We start from the raw sequence: 18,408 nt of genomic DNA, 5'->3' as shown, positions 1-18,408 counted from the left end.
CAAGGTCCCTTCACCATGAATGATTCGATGCTCTTCCCTTGCCCTGCTCAAAAATCCCAGCGGAGGTTGAAAGCAGTTACTTCACCTGCACAGTGCTGTTCATCAGCTCTTTTCCCCTTTAGAAACACCCGATATTATGACAACTACAGTCTCCCGCATGCCCATGGGTCAAGTTAAATGAACAAGCAATTTTAGTGTCATTTTTCCCCCCACAAAACCAGAGAAAGATGCAAGTTCTTACTCCTGAAGCCTAAGGACATTTATTTCTAAACCAAGTCATTACAAAAGCTTTCACATCAATAAAACCAGATCCCAGTAAATGTGCAAACCAGGTGCTTACTTCCGCGACCGCTTGTGTTCTATGAGCAACACAACGAGCCTGTTCCGAAGGAACTTGATTTCCTTTGCATAGGACCTGCAGAATAAGTCCTTGAGCCTCCTGCGCAGGGCTCCCAGAGAAGGCAGGCTCTGGCAGTTGGGAATGTTGAGCATGCTCTCAAAGAACTCTTTCCACAGGTCAGCATTGGCAAGCCTGCAAAGGGAGAAACATGCATCAAGGAAATGCTGAAGTCAAGCTCTTACAAGACTGTTTCCTGTATTTACCCAGCTCCCTCGCCAGTTACAGGCTGGAGCAACTGTAGATGTGGCTGTAACACAGCTGGGACATGCTGCTTAGTGAACCTAAGGGATTTTTCCTCCTTGTTTTCCTCTGTCCAAGCAGCAAGTAGCTGAGGACACTGCACGTCACCACTGCAACGCTTCCTGTGCTTGAGTCAGTGATTTTAGGAGGCGCTTCCCATACACTGAACCCAGGTTTTAAGGCATCGAGAAGTGCACACAAGCAACACTGAAAGCTGTGTCAGAACCTAGCCTCAAACCTGCTCCTACTGGTGCATGTCAGATAGACAAGGGAAACTGATTTTTGACACCAACCTTCTGAAGGCTCCCTCAGGCTTCCAGACACCGTTTTCATTCTTCACTTGCATGTAGGTACCAAAGAGCATGCAGTAGACTGTTGCTGCAATGCCAAAGTAGTCTGTCTAAACAAAGCATAAACAAGTTTCCTGTTAGAAATGTATTGAGACCAGTAAAAAACAACTGAAAAACACACTGTGGGGCCAACAAGGCAAGCTCCGTAAGAGGAGGCTTCAGGGTTGTGTTTTTAAAGCAACAAGCTGAAACTACAACTCCAGTGCAAGAGTCTAACCTTTCTATACTCCATTCATGGACCCCAGACACACACATCAGCTCCAAATGTTCAAGCTGTCTGTGCAGTCTCATACCTGGTAGTTCCATGGTCTCTGTGTCAGCATTTCAATACACTGAAATCCAGATGTTTCACACCTTGCAGTGAATGCCGTTCCCTCAGGAAAGAGTTTCATGTCTATACTCTGGCCCAAGTCAATGAGTGTCAAGCCGTGAGAGAGACCATCTATGTCACATGTATCATTGTCCAGGAACCTTCAACCACGACAAGAAGCAGCAATCATGTAAGTATCAAGGCTATGGCATCGTGATGCGATGGCATCTCAGGCAGCAAAAGGGAATACTTGCCTTTCCCCAAGTATGAAATTGTCAGGTTTGATGTCACCGTGAATGATTTTGCAGCTGTGGAGCTCTTCCACCATATGAAGAATTTTGACAGCAAAGTAGATGACAAGTGCTTGAGGCATCACCTTCTCAGGAAGCTTCTTGTAAATGTTTATGGCATTCTGCAATGAGAAAGATGAAGAGCCATCAGCTACACAGAAATAGCTTGATATGGATTAGAGATCCATGCTGATGGATATATGACAGAATAGTCCATAAAGAAAGTCCATAAAGAGGAGAGTAGAAGAGACATATCGATACTGCCATATAACAGCACTCCAAAGAGAACAGAGATGTTGCAGAGCAAAAGCCACACTCACTAGCAATGTTCCATAGTTGTAGAGCTCACCAACCAAAATGCTTCCATTCTGGAAGAAGTGAGCAGAGTAGAAGTGGATGTAGAGATGGTGTATGCTTGGATCCAGCCTTTCCACCAGCTGTGTTGCTATGTAGAACTCCCAAGGGTTGGCAGGCTTCTGGACCTGTAACCAGAAAGTTGACTGACTTTAGCTTAATATACTCAATCTATCTGTATCTTAATTGAATATGTACTCAATCTAAGTATATTGAGTATATAGGCAATTTATTAAAATTTAAAATTAAAATCTATGATTTAATATACTTAAACTATGAGCATTAAAATCTAAAGATCTTCTCGTGTCGGGGTTTTTGGTTGTTTTCTAGGGGCACAGTGGGTATTTTTCCTCTAGACCAAATAAAACATTTCTCTCTACAGTAGTCAACCTCAGGTTGATACACTCGGTGATTAAACCTCTTGAATCAAGGCTTCAGTTACACACCACAGTTCCATTCTGGCATATACACTCTTTTGTGCTGTTTGAAATGTCAGTGTTTCTGCAGCATCGATGTTTCGGCTGGCAACAGACGTTTTGTATAAGAGAGAAGGCTTTTGAAGCTGAAACAGGAAAACCCTTCCGATTCCTTCCCCTAGTACTTCCCCTGCTGCGTTGAATACCTGATGCTCAAAATAGAACACCAGCTTTAAGTCACCTTTAACTACTTGAAAGCTCTCAGTTTCAACTGTTAAAATTAAGAGAAAGAGCAAATGTTGCAAAGATCCACACAACGGCTCCAGAGACAGATCTAAGGTGGAAATGCTAAAGGGGGGGAGTGCGTGTGCGTGTCAACTCAACCACACAACCACACTAGTAACTGTACACGTGCCCTCTCAACCAGCAGATGTGGCTTGTTGTGACCTAGTGTAACCCTCGTGGGCTAAGCTGACCTCGCAGTTGCACAGACTTTCCTCTTGGCAGCAGCTCCGGTGTAAACACGTTATCATCTGTTGCTCATTCCTGCACTGAGCAGCCTGCAAGGAGACGGGGCAGAGCAGAGCGAGCTGCTCCATCTACAACACAAGTGTGTTTATTAATAACTGCACCAGAAAGGCATCACCCAAAGGCTGCCCAACAGGCAGCTGCCACCAGAGAGCTGGCTGCACACAGGGAAAGCTAGCGGGTATGTATGTGAAACAAAGAATGGCTCCGAATTTATCATCAATCCACACAGATCTCCTTTTTCTGTGGACTGAGAGCATTCCCACAAGTAGCTGCCTTTGTTCAGCTGAGAAAGATAGCCTGGCTTCAGTCTTACTCCTTAGATACTCGTGACTGCTTTACAAAGGCAAGATGAGGAGGCAAATTGAGCCAAGAGGAGAAATAACTTCCCATGTAGAATGAATCCAACACCACAGCACCCAACCTGAACAAAGCTTTGAGGACAGACCAGAAACGTTTTCCTTTGTATTTATACATAAGAAACCTGCACCCTGGAAAGGTGTCATTTACTACAGGACTCCAGAATTTTCCGGCAGAGTTGCTCCAAATCAACACTACTTACCTTGAATATTACTTTCTGGTTGTTCCTAGGGTTACTTGCATTCAGAATGGAAGCTTGATAGACTTGGGCAAAAGCTCCCTCTCCAACCAAGCAGTCCACATGGAATGTGCTGGAACCTTTAAGAGATTAACAACATTAAGCCTTGCTTGCAAACTTCATGGAAGAGAGATCGCTACTCAGGAACAAGATAAAAGCACGAGCCTATGTAAGTTATTGCTTTAACCCTCGAGCCAGTCTTTCTCTACAAGTCTCTTCTCTGCAGAAGAGGGGAAGTAGTGTGCGAAGTGCCACATGCTCAACAAAATAATCAGTGTTTCTATTTTAGGCTGACTCCCTGGAAGCAATCAGATTCCAAAGGGCATTTCTTAAAAAGTAAACACTAATGGTTAAGTCATACAAGTATGTTGCAATTGCTGTCGTCCAGACTCTGTTGACGCAGGACCGGTGCTGTTCTGGACACAGTTTGAGAGCTGTGTCACGGATTATGAGGAAAATTCCCTACTCAGAACGCCTGTTCAAAAATGCTGATGCTACAGAAGACAAACCAAAACCCAGGTCTAGTTTCAGAGCTGAGGTTTAGCTAATCCGGAAGCTCTCTGGATATACACGCACAGGTGAATTAGAAACCAGAAGTTCCCAGAAAACAGCCAAGGAATGCTTAACAAGGGAAACGTTTGAGGCGGCTCTTACCCAGTGGGAGGTCAGCCTTCAGCCTGATGGGTGGAACTGCAGATTTCCACTCAAAGTAGTTGACATAGGTGTGGAGTGGTTTAGGAAGCTTTGATAAGAGCTGGCAAATCAATTCCTTGTCCCAAGGGTTCTCAACAAGGACTTCATGGAAAGAAGAAAAAGCGCTATAAGCAAAGTATCTCTCCATAGAGGTAACACAGGCTTGGACTTGAAAGAGTATCACCGATTTAAAAGAAAAACCAGAATAAACAGCAAAAATGGCAAAGAGATAAGTGAAGTATTCCTCAATTTTGACAATCCAGCTTTTGTACCTAAGTTTTCCTCTTAAAGTCGCCCAGGCAGATGTTTCTGATAGATTTGAGCCATAACTAGCAATGAATCCTTAAATAATCCTGAGTACTCCTGTACTTCAGAGTATCTTTGGCATCAGGTAATACAGGTACAAGACTCTTGTCCTTCCTCACATCTGTCCCTAAGCAATCTCCTTGCAGGAGCCATGAGACCTTTTGCTCACTGCAGTGAGCACTTTCCATTGGAACACACCACTGATGCAAGAACACAACACCGCTCCATTGTCAGATGGGATGGAAGGAAACTGTAGGCAATGCTCTGTACCTGCAGCTCTAACACTCCGGGCTGTCGTATCCTGCCCAGCTCCAGGCAGCTTTTCATGGGGAATTCTGTCCAGCCCAGCAAATGAGGAATACTTGGCTCTGCTGGTGACAGTCTGCTCAGGAAACCTTTGAGAAGCAGCTGTAGCAGGTCCTGGAATTCCATTGCCTTGTTTCGAGACATTTCCTTGATGCTCTTGTTCTGCAATGTGTTGAAGAGCAGGGCTGTGTATTTAAAACAGAGCATTAGTACTTGACAGTACTGCCATTGGGTTTGTACATCTTCAGTAAGCAAAAATATGTCAAAAGTCCACCCTGGTGACCTTGGCCATAACATTAAGATAAATAAAATGAACATTTCCTATGAAAATAAGAGTTGATCACCTCATGCGACTCGTAGTCTAGTAGTTTTCAAGTTCATCAGCCAGCAAATTTAACCAATATTGAAAAGAAAGCAGTAATTTTACATACTCTGAAGAGAAGGCTCAGGGAGAGACCTTACAACAGCCTTCCAGAGCCTAAAGGGGCTGCAGGGAACCTGGAGAGGGGCTTGGGACAAGGGCCTGTAGGGACAGGCCAAGGGGAGTGGCTTGAACCTGCCCGAGGGGAGACTGAGCTGAGCTCTTAGGCAGAAGCTCTTCCCTGTGAGGGTGCTGAGGCGCTGGCACAGGGTGCCCAGAGAAGCTGTGGCTGCCCCATCCCTGGCAGTGCTCAAGGCCAGGTTGGACACAGGGGCTTGGAGCAAGCTGCTCCAGTGGAAGGGGTCCCTGCCCGTGGCAGGGGTTGGAGCTGGAGGAGCTTTAAGGTCCTTTCCAACTCAGACCACTCTGTTACTCTATGGTACACAGCCATTAAAATGTTTTGGACAGTTAACTTTTAATGTAAACTGTGTCAGGGAATGCAAATCATAGGAGCATTTGGGGGTTCATTTACCTCCACAAAGAGCTGAGATTTACAGTAAGGACAGTCAGTCCGACATGAACACGTCAGCTCTAGATTAGTTGGAAAACTCCTATCAAGAGCAGCTTATCAGACCTGCCTGCTCTGGCAGGGATTTACCCATCACTCTCAAGTCTTGAAAAGCTCCACAAGTCATGACATACCTCAGCTTCTTTGCTTTTGGCTGCTTATGTAGTTCTTCAGAAAACTCCACATCCATTTGCGGCAAGTCATCCCCACGGGCTGAACAAAGGGAGGAGGAACAACAGCAAATGTTTAATAGCCCCAAAGGCAAGAACATTTAAGTCTTCTTACCAAGACAAGAAGGTGAAGTTGTGAAAGCTGCCAAGGTAGCACAAAAGCTAGAACTGAACAAAAGCCTATTTTAAAAGAGATGAGTAAAAATAGGTTTTTAGGGAGTGTATTCCAGGACTAAAGAGAGGCAGACAAGCATAAAGCTGCCCCCAGAAGAAGGTGGTGCTGGGATCCCAGACAATTTTATGACTATTTACAACCCCTTGGAACAGTTCAGAGCAGCACTTTGACAGCACAATGAAAGCCTCTCTTTTCCCTTGCCACTTTCTCTTATTCCCCCAGTTAAAAACCCTTGGAAAGATCATGGACTGGGCCAGGCTGTGCTCCCAGATGCTGTCCTGCAAGGAATGAGTACTCTGAAGTGGTAGCAGCAGGAGCCATACCTGTGTGGTATGTGACAAAGCCTGTGAGGTAACCAAGGCACAGAAACGGGGTGATGCAAATATGTGAAGGGTAGGTGTCAGGATGATGGAGCTAGGCTTTTTTCAGTGATATCCAGTGATAGGACAAGGGGCAATGGGTGTAAACTGGAACATAGGAAGTTCCACGTTAACATCAGGAAGAACTTCTTTACTGTAAGAGTGACAGAGCACTGGAACAGGTTGCCCAGGGGGGTTGTGGAGTCTCCTACACTGGAGATATTCAAGGCCCGCCTGGACAAGTTCCTGTGTGATGTACTGTAGGTTACCCTGCTCTTGCAGGGGGGTTGGACTAGATGATCTTTTTAGGTCCCTTCCAACCCTTGGGATTCTGTGATTCTGTGATTCTGTGATGCGGCACTGAGTTACATGCTCCCAACCTGGAGTATTCATTACTTTACCTCTGTCCTCCAAAGCTTGTCGTGGGTGTGCTGAGAGGTAACTAAACGGTGTCGATACGAGCTGGGCAGCTCGTGCAAAGTCTCTCGTGTTGTCTGGACTGGGAGCTAATGTTTTATTACTGCTTGGGAGATGCCACACTGTATAATCATCCCTCAGGAATTCTGCTGTCCCCGTTTCTTCCTAGACAAGGAAAAGGAGATATAAAGATTTAAAACTAAGCTGTCAAAGCCATCCTACACTCTAACTCTACAGCAGCCTCTGCACTCAGTTCAGTAACGCTGAGCCTGAATGTGTCAACTTACAGCATTAGAAAAATTAAGGAATGGCAATATAACCTAAATGGCAGGCTTACAGAGTTTTGTATCAGACCTGGATGTTGGGAATAACCAGCAATACACTAGGCAAAAAAATGTAATAGGAGGTTGAAAAAGCCCATCTCCTTACTCAGCCGTGACTTGTATCCAAGCAGACTGAAGCTTTATACATCTCCTTGGCTGTGAAAACTGTCACCTGGTTATTAAGTGTCTCTTGCTCCCTGTCCTTTCTCCTCCAAAGAGAATTATGGAATGGTTTGGGTTGGAAGGGACCTTAAAGCTCCTCCAGCCCCAACCCCTGCCACGGGCAGGGACCCCTTCCACTGGAGCAGCTTGCTCCAAGCCCCTGTGTCCAACCTGGCCTTGAGCACTGCCAGGGATGGGGCAGCCCCAGCTTCTCTGGGTTCCCTGTCTAGTGAAGAATTGCATCCTTACATCTAATCTATATCTCCCTTCTGTCAGGTTAAAGCCATTCCTCCTTGCCAAACCCATGCATTTAGTGCAGTCGGACTTGTTCTAGGGATAGAGTTCTCCAAAAGGAAATTCCTAGAAGCTTTATGAAAGTTAACTGGAAAGGTTCATCCCACTGGCAGGGAATGGGAGAGTATCTAGATTTCAGTTGAGTTCATTCAGTAGACTTTTGCAGGACTGGGACAGACAAGAGGTAAATGCAGCCATCTCTGCTAGCCCCTCTAACTACATAACCCATTTTTAAGGCTAATTCTTGCAATACTATCAAACACTCACTTCTGTGTTTGCTGCACAGTCGGTCAAGGGACGTTCTCCAACAGTTCTGGGCTCTTCTGGCTTGGTTTTACGCTGTGGGATCCTGACAAAAGAGGTAGTTTGGAATCTGAGGGTTCAGAGACTTCCAGACAGACTGATCATAACAAAGGCTTCTTGGTTTGAACTTTTATTCTTCTAACTAACCCCATTTGCAGACACTTAGAGACGCTGCAGTAGCTCAAAGGAACAAACTATCCGCACTTATCCAGAAAATTAAGCACCTCAAGCCCTGTCCAAACAAAGAAGTTGTGCAATTCCACAGAGAGGCAACTGCAGCTTTCTCAAGCCACTTCCACACAGCTGCTAGCGACTGTATGCAAGCCAATCCTGGTACTGCAAATACAGTCACGGCGGTTCTATAGGACGGAATCAATCCTACATGGAATTCTTAATGAACTGCACTCAGGTGTTACTTTCCTGCTCCTTACCCATTGTTCTCTTTCTCATTCTCATCTTCAAAGATGGAAAATGCAGGCACGACAGGGATCGCCGCAACGGGTTTCGGACTTCCCTCAGGGTCTTAAAAATGAAAGACAACCAATGTTACCTTCACCCCATGAAGAGTATAGAAACAGTCACATTTTCACCCCTAACCAGGCAACTGATGCTCATGGCTGCATCCTGAAGCATCCTCAGGATTCCCTCAAAGTGTCTTTCCTATAAGCTCTTGGAAATGAGGAAGATTTTTCCACCCCAAACCCAAGGCTGGCCTTGGGAAGGCTGGCTAGAGAAGCTTTCTTGGCTGCATCTGACCAGTTGTGAAACACCTCACTGCTCACTCTTGGAAACCAGGCAGCAGCAGTGGCTGACAACTGTTACAACAAGCTGGTGATTCAGATGCTAAAACCCAGCCTCCAAAATGCTTTAGTAAAAAGCTTTACACACATGAAGCTGTGCTCTTTGCAAAGTTAGGCTTTAAACACCAGGGAAGTCTCTACAGAGAAGCATCAATAGGTTTGCTAACAGCAAAGTGCTTCTGCTCTTCTCTGACCATGCATCAAGGTTTAGATCTTGGTAGTAAATTAAATTACCAGGAAAGAAGCTGTTTCTTCTCACCTACTCAAACCGTTACTTATCTCAAAGCTATCAGGACTGGTGGGAAGGAGAAATGGGAAGCAAAGGCAGGAAATATCATGGAGTGAAGAACATAAATAGCACCTACCACTTTTTCTGCACAAGGCTTCAAATTGCTCCTCACTTTCATCCAGAGGAGACAGTTCAGGCAGGATGGGTGTTTGAAACACATCCATGAGAAATCCTAAAGAAATGAATGAAATTAATGCCCCCGAACCCACAGGAATATCACACCCAGTAGAAGTGGTTTTCAGAGGTTCTTCCATTGAGTAGGAGTCAAACCCAATGCCAATTCATTATAGTATTCCTATGATTTATCAAATGCCAGTAGCCATTCCTTCCTAGTGCATTTAAACACTCCAGACCACTGAACACACACCCAGGGAGATCCAGCTTGGCCAGCACACACTTGTTGCTGCTATGGGATTTCAATTCTGCCACAGGAGCAAGTTTTTATCTCTGCTTTATCTCCTTAGATGTTTGGAAAACGAATGCAATGTTTAGAATTGACAATGTCTGTTAAATAATCAAAGACTTTTTGAGTAAGTCACCCTTGCTTCAGCTTTGGGGGAAGCTCAGCATCACCCAGAGCTGACCTACTAACTACGTAACGTTCCTTCATGTTAGTCTCTTGTGGATCTCCAGCTCAAAAAGAGGAGCCCCTGACAGTATTGATAAGAGCAGCTCAGAAGCCAAGGAAGAAGCGTGTAGGTATATCACCAGTAACTTATCCAGGAGTGTCTGGATGTATCCATGTGGCTGCTGGGGTGTTATTAAAGCATCTATTACTGGTCAAAAGTTTTAGGTCATGCAGACAACAGCGAAAGAAGAATACCAGTTTAATTTCATTTTCCTCTTTGACTGAATGGTGCACATGCCCATCTCTAGACAATGTCCTTGTAGAGGCAGCTCCACCTAAGTTACCAGGCAAGATCCCATTACCTCCAGTGGAACTAGCATAGTATCCCAGGTGCGTACCCAGTGCTTCCTTTGTATGAACTGTAGGTGAAGGCTGCACTTTGAATGGTGTGGCCTGTGCTGCTCCTCCCAGCGAGGTGTTTGGGGTGGCTTGAGAAGCATTTCCAGAAGCAAAGGAAGAATTCCCCATTCTAGATGCTAGAAAAGAGAACAAGGGAATTTCTGAAGTAGCCTGGGATTGTTCATCAACATTTCAGTAGAAAGCAAACTGGCGTGAGAGAAGTAAATGAGTCGAGGAGCAGAATGACAACCCAGACTTTTGGGGGAGATTTTGTCTTGTGCACGGATCTGCTTGGCAGATTCCCAAGGGAGAGCGCCCTGAAGGGCAAATGGGACCTTGGACAGCTGGGTGCCCGTGGTGCCCATCTTCAATTCACAGGAATGATCCATTGTGACACAGAAAGCAAAGCAGGCAGGGAGCCAGCAAGGACAAGCAGTGAACTCCTGACCAAGCTCAAACAAAAAGGAACTGTCCACAAGGTAGAAAAGTGATGGGAAGGGATATAGAGACACTGCCCAAGCATGCAGGGATGGAGTAAAGAAAGCTTAGCTGGGGCTGGAACTAGCAGCCACATGCTGTTGATCACCAGCCAGTCACACCGACAGCATCAGTCTTTATCAAAACTGGGCTTATTACCTTCTTTCACATCCACAGCAGATGTCAGTGTAGCAGCTCTCTTGTTGGAGTGCCTTCAAAGGAAAGATTAACAACATTAGCTTGAAATAAAAGCCATTATTTAAATTCCAGCTTCATTCTAAGCAGTAAGGAGGCCTTTCCCAGTCTAGAAGAAAGGAAACATCCCAAACACAACTTGTGATCCTGTTTTTATCCCCCATGAATGACTTAAGTCTCACAAACAGAACAAGTGAGAGATCCTTTAGAATGTTATTAGAGGCTGCCCCTGAGAAAGCTTCTCATATACTGTCAATAGGTATAAAACTTGAAAGGCAGCAGAGTCCTTTAGAAAGGTTAAAACGCAAGCATTACATAGAATCATAGAACAGTCAGGGTTGGAAAGGACCTCAAGATCATCCAGTTCCAACCCCCTGCCATGGGCAGGGACACCTCACACTAAACCATGGCACCCAAGGCTCTGTCCAACCTGGCCTTGAACACCGCCAGGGATGGAGCACTCACAACCTCCCTGGGCAACCCATTCCAGTGCCTCACCACCCTCACAGGAAAGAATTTCCTCCTTAGATCCAATCTAAACTTCCCCTGTTTCAGTTTGAACCCGTTACCCCTTGTCCTGTCACTGCAGTCCCTGACGAAGAGTCCCTCCCCAGCATCCCTACAGCCCCCCTTCAGACACTGGAAGCTGCTCCGAGGTCTCCACGCAGCTTCTCTTCTCCAGGCTGAACAGCCCCAACTCTCTCAGCCTACATACTCTTCTTGGGCACAGTTCGCCTCCAAATAACTTCGTCAACTAAGTGAATGACAACTGGCTGGCCAGCCCCACCCAGGCAGGCTTGCTTTGCCGAGCTAGGTTTCTCCCTCTGCCCCCAGCTTTGTTTCCTGTATTAAGCCAAGTCAGGCAAGCAAGATGTACAGAAGATAAATACAAGCACTCTTTTCTTCTCTGGAGATCTCTGTGGCCAAGATGTAGCATACGGGACCTGCAGGAACTGAGCATATCCTGTTTATTTCAGGCATGCCAAAGCCAGCAATGCTGAATGATTCCTGCAGTTACACACTCTGTTTCCTCTTTGCTATTACAACTAAAACGCAGGGTTAAAGGAATTAACAACTGAAAGGAGGATTCTATGTTAGGGAAGTTTGATCTAGATTTAAATATTGGTTTCGCCTGGCTATTTCAGATTATTTTGTCTTCAGAAGAGGAAGAAAGACTTTAGTTAATTCTCAGTTGAAGTGTAGAGGCTGAAGACAGCATAAGAGCAAGAATTAGCCTGTTTATACATACTTTTCTCCAGTGCTCCAGTTAAGAGCAGAGTCAGGATGTGCCCGTTCCAGAGTTGAAGCATTACTGAAGGGGTGGTGTAACAAGCTCTTCTGGAGTTGTCCAAGCTCTGGCTGAGTTCTGACTGCATCCTTCTGACACGTTTCTTCCCACAGGGAGGTTGATGTCTTCTGGTGGCCAGTGGCTTTCCCTGGCTGCAGTGTAGGAGCAGCGGCTGATAAAGCACTTGCCTGAGGCTGGTCCGGTACCAGCCCTTGGGTGTTCTGTAGATGCGAAGTTTGACAAGATGCCCTCCAGTTCTGCTGCAGAGCTGCGCTGGGTGTCACGTGCGAATGCACCTTTAGGGATGAGAAATGCTCTTTTACACTCAAATACCCCCACAAGTAGAGCCATTGCCATTTTCTTTTTATTTCTGCAAAACTAGAACAGTTTTTCTTGCCTAACTTCCATAAGGAATTAAAACTAAATTGTGGAGAAGCAAAAACAAACCTTTGGGTTTAACAGTTAAAATACATATCGTTGACTATTTAAAGTTATGCCAGGTATCTACACTAGTCAATACTGCAGCCTGAACTGGCAAGTCGGGTTAACGATCTGCTCTGGTGACTGTCTAAAGCATGGTTAGGTTGTGAGATAAGCTCCTGAAGACAGCTCCTGTCAATCACAGGACACATACTCACCACTGTCCCGTTTGGCCCAGGTGATGTTGTAGCTGTTGGTTCCAGTCTGGTCTCCTCCAGGCTTTTGGTGAGCTGGGTGAGCTGCTCCAGCTTCTGCTGCAGCGCTTGCAGTTCAAGGACAGCCAACTCCTTTTTCCTTATGGAGTCTCTCTCTTCTTTCTCTAAGGATTAAACAATGATAGCAAGTGAAACAGTTCATCAGCATCCAAATTCATTTCTCAACACACACATTACAAGCTGTTTGGGTTTAAAATTTAGATATATAGTCTGTACAATGGACAGAGCTCAGCTCCAGGGGCACAAGTTTGGGAGAAGCAGTTATTTCCCACATAGGATCATAGATGGTGCATTCCCAACCTCTCTGGGCAGCCTGTGACTAACTTGGGCCAAGGACAAAGCATGGCATCATAAGGAACCATATGACAGCTTAAATTGTCCTCTGGGCTGTCTTTGATTACTGCCTACTGATAGGAACCAAGATGCTCTCCATCCTGAATTCCAGGTGGCAGAGAGCCACAGCTGGAGCTCACATCAGGGTAACCAGGACTGCTCAGAGCTGCTCACACTTTGCTCACAAGAAACACCACTGTGAAAACCTGTGTTTGAAAAGACAAACCTAAGGGATGCGCTTAAACAGTAAATATTGGTGTCAATGGTTTGGCATGCTACCTGATGTTTCCAAGCTCATCCCACCCCATTTCCATATAGGGATGCTAACTTGGGCTCTGAGAAGGTTTCCAGGCTTCAGTGGAGAGGTTGAAAGAGAAGTGAATGCAGCCCAGTATTAGTTTTCCAAGGATATGAGAACGTTTCTGGAATAGCTAGATGGAAAGGGAGGAATACCCCATTCCTGCTGCCTCCTGAGGCGCTCGTACTTCTTCAAGTATCTCTTGGCTCTCAGCTCCTCAAAGGAAAGTTCGGAGCCTTCACAGATGAGCAGGCTCTTATCATACATTGCAACCTGTTCACAGTCAGCACCAGCAGAGGATGGCTTAGGATGGACTTCAGATTTGGAGATGTATGTGACATACTTTCTGTGAGGAAAAGCATGGAAAAGCTCTATTCAGGTTTGCTGTATTTATGCCAGGGATGTGTGAATTTTCCCACACTGTGACTTTAAAAGAAGTCAAACACTTACACTTCCTCTCTTCCACCAGAAGACCAGGACTGAGCACCAGCAGAATCAGGACCCTAAAGCAGGGAAGGGGAAATAACACACTGAAATAGAAGCAGGAGTCCCAGTATTACAGTTAACCACCCGTTTTGACAGGGCCAGCAACCATAAAGCCCCCAGTATTTAATTCTGATAGAAAGGATGACAATTCAGACCATGAGCACGGCAAGAGCAGGTCAGAAAGAGCTCTACCAGTCATCAGAGCCTGAACAGTTAACCACGTAACAGTCTGCTGTAATCTCGGACAGCTTTTGAACATGGATACTGGCTCTATCCAGAAAGGATATTGGATACTGGAACTAGGGGAACAGGGAGTTTCTATTCCAAAAATCAGAAATGTAAGCTACACATCACTTGAGTTTGTTAAGGACAAACCTGATGTCCCAACCAATTTCTTTCTTTGTCCAATCTCAGGGCTAAGGAGCAGGCAGCAGACACAGGAAGCTTTAACTCTATTCCATTACCCAAGACACCTTCCACAATCTGTAGGCAATACCAAACTAAGGGTCAGGAGCACCTGAGAAAACAGGACCAAGCTGAAAAAGGTTTCATCTGTTTCTCACACGGCCTTTCAGGCTGTAGTTTCACTCCCTGTTCGCCTTCTCACTGCACACAACTATAACCAGCTATGGCAAACCTCAGAAGGATGGGTGCTGCTGAGTTACAAGTATGGTTTCTTTGTTTTGCCGTTTTATTGTGGGGAAGGAGGTGGAGGAAGACGACTAGAGGGTGACAGGATTCAACCTGTAAAGCTAACTCAGGATAGCTCACGAGGTATGAATAGAACCTGAGCTGGAACTTGTTAGACTGAGCTGGCAAGCTGCAGAGGGGCTCAAGAGCTGTGCTGAAGTCACCTCCTACTCATTTCCCAGTTTAGACTGGCTTCTATAAGAAACCACCATCCCACTGAGAGCAAGCCCAGCCACTTCTGCTCATCCTCTGGCATTATCTTCATTCACTCTTAAAGAGGGTACTTAAGGAGTAGCTTGAATTTCAGCAAAATTCAGCGCAGGCAATTTCCAGGGAGCACAACCGGCACAGGATCTATTGATAACATCCCTCCTGTGAAGAAAGCAACCAGCTGGATGGATCAGTCTCTGCTTATGCTTCTGGAAATACATCAAATGGAACTAAAAGTGCATCCCAACACTTCCCAATTGAGATATTTCTATGAAGATGTGGCAGCATAAACCCATCAGGAGCGTTCCTGAGCCACACCAGGCACAGTGAATATGCTTTATCATCCTTACTCAGTCAAGCTCTTCAACCTAACCTCTGTGAGGGCTCCACAGTGTCGCTGATGACTAGTCACTTACCTGATTTCTGCAGCCATTTGTGGTCTCATTATTATTTGAAACACTCTTTTGAGGAGCCATTAGATTTGCAGCATGTGAAGTTTGAAGAGGTTTCATAGCAGCAGCGCCTGGGACAGGTAATATGGGTTTGCGTTAATGAGTAGGAATCATTTTCTCATTAATGAATTTCTATTCACTTTAAGCATTGGAAAATTAGGAACTCATTTGGAAGACACTTCCCTTCCGAATGTTAAGGGTAGCCAGGAAAATAAGGGGGGAAAAAAAGACTCAGTTCCTATGGGAAACTTGATTTCTTCAGGGACAAAACTCACTGGTTGAGGTGAAAGATTCACCTAATCAAGCTACAGCTCACAGGCAGCTACCTTGAGCCTCACCTTGCGAAGGAGGATTCTGAGGATCAGAGGTCTGCAGCCAGCTGAATTGCAAGAAAAGACAGTTATTATCATGATATAAACCTGTCCCTCACACCTCCCCACCCCAGGAGCCTTTGATTTTCTTGTCTACTCATCATACCGTGAGCTGCAGCACTAAAAACCCAAGGCAGTTACAGGACACCGATTACTGCACGGACATATCCCTGAAGCTTGAGCTTCCAAGTAGTGAAGCTCACACCAGTATTTCCCAGGTAGGCTGCCTGAAGCAGGCCAGGCTACCCTTCCTTATAGCTTAAATCTACTTAACAGACACTAGGCAGGAAACCAGTCAATAAATCGAAGTTCTTTCTGGGCCCTGCTTTGCTGGAGACTGGTACAGGTTTTATATGTACCCCCTCCAAAACATCCAACAGATACTGAAAGGCAAGGCAGCATTCTTAACCTTATACCTACATCTAACAAAACCAATCGTTGTCACAGCTATAGCACATACACACAAGAAAAGGACATCAGAGCAACCCTCTGAACAGCCCCACAAGTGAAGGAGGTGTCAGAATTACCGATGGAGCTGCTGCAGGCTCTCTCGTGGCTGGGCCTGGTTGTGAAGTCCTCTCTGAAGGACAGTTCCCGCATGCTGCACGTTGCCCTCCCTGATGAGCTGCTGAGCCCAAGCAATGTAGAAGCTCGATGCCTTTGCACCAACTCCCTGCCCATGCAGGTAGTCGAAATACTGGCAAGGAGAAGAGATGAACCCTGCCTGTGTGAGATAAAGGTGCATGAATGCTTCCAAATACATCCAAGGAAGAAGCAAATAAACCCAGTGACCATTTATTAGTTAACCACCATAGGGAAGCATTGTTTTTTAAAGCAAAGCCACATGTGATACCCAATAAGCCAAGCAGCTGAATAACAGAGTCATAAAGATGCATGCTGTCCTTCAGCAGGACTGAAAAGTCCTCAGAGCTCCTACAGAGAGCAGCAATATATCTAAGTGCCAAACCACCTCCCTGAGGGCTCCTTTTCCTCCCACAGCTCTCTGCAGTCAGAGCTACAGAATGGCAGGACAGCTTTGCTTTATTAGGATAGCTTAATTCTTCCCAAAAGCATATACCTACCAGCTTAATACAGTACTTAACAAATCTCGGATCTTCGTGGTACCTCTTCTCACTCAAGAGCATCCTTACGAGCTGCTCCAGGACGCTGGGCAAGAGGTTCTGCTTCTCTTGGGGGGGAAGACATCCTTCCACCCACTGTGCGTACCTGAAACACCCCCAAGCAACTCAGAACAACTGCTCAAACCCAGTCTTGCTTTCAAACTTGAACAGGGGAGACTTAGGTTGGAGATAAAGCAGAAGCTCTTCCCTGTGAGGGTGCTGAGGCGCTGGCACAGGGTGCCCAGAGAAGCTGTGGCTGCCCCATCCCTGGCAGTGCTCAAGGCCAGGTTGGACACAGGGGCTTGGAGCAAGCTGCTCCAGTGGAAGGGGTCCCTGCCCGTGGCAGGGATTGGGGCTGGAGGAGCTCTAAGGTCCCTCCCAACCCGCACTGGTTTGGCTCCATAAGGGGCCCTGCCGCGCCCAGCAGCGGTGCTCACCTGTCCCATATCTCCAGCGGGTCGGTCCCTCGGTAGCCCCGTATCTGAGCCTCGAAGCTCCTGCAAGACAAAGGCGGGGTCAGGCCGGGCTCGGCTCAGCACAGCACAGCGCAGCACACCCCCCCCCGCAGAGGCCCGTCCCAGGACATCCCCCCAGCTCCGGCCAGCAAACCACAGCCGGGCCAAAGGCCGGGGGCTCCCTGTGCCCCAACACCCGGCACCGGTGCTCACCTCACGGCACCCTCCATGTTCCACCCTCGCCACCGGCTGTGCGGATTCAAATCCGCCGCGCAGCTCTTCTATTGGCTGCCGAGCTCCGCCAATCACGCCCGCTTCCGCTGGGAGGCGGCCCTTTCTCTGTCACCCCATTGGGTGAGCGCGGCCCCGCCCCTTGCGGGGCTGGCCCCGCCCCTCCTGGCTGGGAGGTGATGGAGCTGGAGGGAGGTGGGGAGTAATCCATCTCTAAAGTGAGTAATTGGTAATTGGGGACCCTCAGGGCAGCGGCAAGAGAGCAGGCTCTGCTTAGTAAGGTCCCATGGGATACAGCCCTGGAGGGCAGGGGCCCAAGACTGTTGGTTGATATTCAAGGATCACCTGCTGCAAGCGCAGGAGTGCTGCATCCCAGCTAGAAGGAAGTGCGGCAGAAGGGCCAGGAGACCTCCTTGGATGGATAAGGAGCTGCTGAGGAAAACTCAAAGGGAAAAAGAGGCTTATAAACAATGGAAGCAAGGACAGGCGGCCTGGGTAGAGTACAGGGATGTTGTCCGGGAAGCTAGGGACCAGGGTAGGAAGGCTAAGGCCCAGTTAGAATTAAACCTAGCCAGGGATGTTAATGATAACAGGAAGGGATTCTACAGGTACGTAGCAAACAAAAAACAGACTAGGGACAACATAGGCCCCCTGAGGAAGCTTTCAGGAGAACTGGCTGCACAGGATTTGGAGAAGGCTGAGGTTCTGAATGACTTCTTTGCCTCGGTCTTCACTGGCAAAGGCTCTGACTGCACCACCCAGGTCTTAGAAGGCAGACGCAGGGGCTGTGAGAATGAAGCCCTTGGGCCCACTGTAGGAGAGGATCTGGCTCGAGACCATCTTCAAAATCTGAACGCACACAAGTCCGTGGGACCTGATGGAATCCATCCGCGGGTCCTGAAGGAGCTGGCGAATGAAGTTGCTGAGCCACTGGCCATCGTGTTTGAAAAATCCTGGCAGTAAGGTGAAGTTCCCGACGACTGGAAAAAGGGAAATATAACCCCCATTTTCAAGAAGGGGAAAATGGAAGACCCGGGGAATTACAGAGCAGTCAGTCTCACCTCTGTGCCTGGCAACATCTTGGAGCACATTCTCCTGGACAGCATGCTAAGGCACATGAAAAACAA

At 46.8% G+C, this 18,408-nt stretch overlaps 1 protein-coding gene across 2 annotated transcripts; it reads right to left on the bottom strand.

Annotated features, from left to right (window-relative positions):
* Positions 1 to 234: 234 nt before the first annotated feature.
* On the bottom strand, positions 235 to 17,345 carry BUB1 (BUB1 mitotic checkpoint serine/threonine kinase). 2 transcript variants are annotated; one of them, XM_065682535.1, is made up of 26 exons: positions 17,264 to 17,345; positions 17,033 to 17,092; positions 16,557 to 16,701; positions 16,002 to 16,198; positions 15,442 to 15,482; positions 15,068 to 15,174; positions 13,716 to 13,768; positions 13,421 to 13,611; positions 12,578 to 12,738; positions 11,901 to 12,235; positions 10,616 to 10,668; positions 9,979 to 10,116; positions 9,089 to 9,184; positions 8,355 to 8,445; positions 7,888 to 7,969; positions 6,826 to 7,006; positions 5,855 to 5,933; positions 4,756 to 4,976; positions 4,141 to 4,281; positions 3,451 to 3,566; positions 2,837 to 2,959; positions 1,911 to 2,072; positions 1,555 to 1,712; positions 1,284 to 1,461; positions 934 to 1,040; positions 235 to 532 (listed from the first exon to the last, which is right to left on the bottom strand). In XM_065682535.1, the coding sequence occupies exons 1-26, from the start codon at positions 17,278 to 17,280 to the stop codon at positions 337 to 339; spliced, it is 3,429 nt and encodes a 1,142-aa protein (XP_065538607.1). In that variant the 5' UTR covers positions 17,281 to 17,345; the 3' UTR covers positions 235 to 336. The 2 variants fall into 2 exon arrangements, with proteins under 2 accessions (XP_065538607.1, XP_065538608.1); XM_065682536.1 differs by lacking the exon at positions 2,837 to 2,959.
* Positions 17,346 to 18,408: the final 1,063 nt, after the last annotated feature.

Source organism: Lathamus discolor, chromosome 5 (genome assembly GCF_037157495.1).
Source record: "Lathamus discolor isolate bLatDis1 chromosome 5, bLatDis1.hap1, whole genome shotgun sequence".
In the NCBI taxonomy this organism is placed as follows: domain Eukaryota; kingdom Metazoa; phylum Chordata; class Aves; order Psittaciformes; family Psittacidae; genus Lathamus; species Lathamus discolor.
This window is presented reverse-complemented; position numbering and strand designations above follow the sequence as displayed.

Coding starts and splice junctions, on each gene's coding strand:
- BUB1 (XM_065682535.1), bottom strand. Junction 12,739..13,420: donor CAGGAGGCAGCAGGAATGGG/GTATTCCTCCCT, acceptor TTTAATCCTTAG/AGAAAGAAGAGAGAGACTCC. Junction 533..933: donor CCTGAGGGAGCCTTCAGAAG/GTTGGTGTCAAA, acceptor CTCCCTTTGCAG/GCTTGCCAATGCTGACCTGT.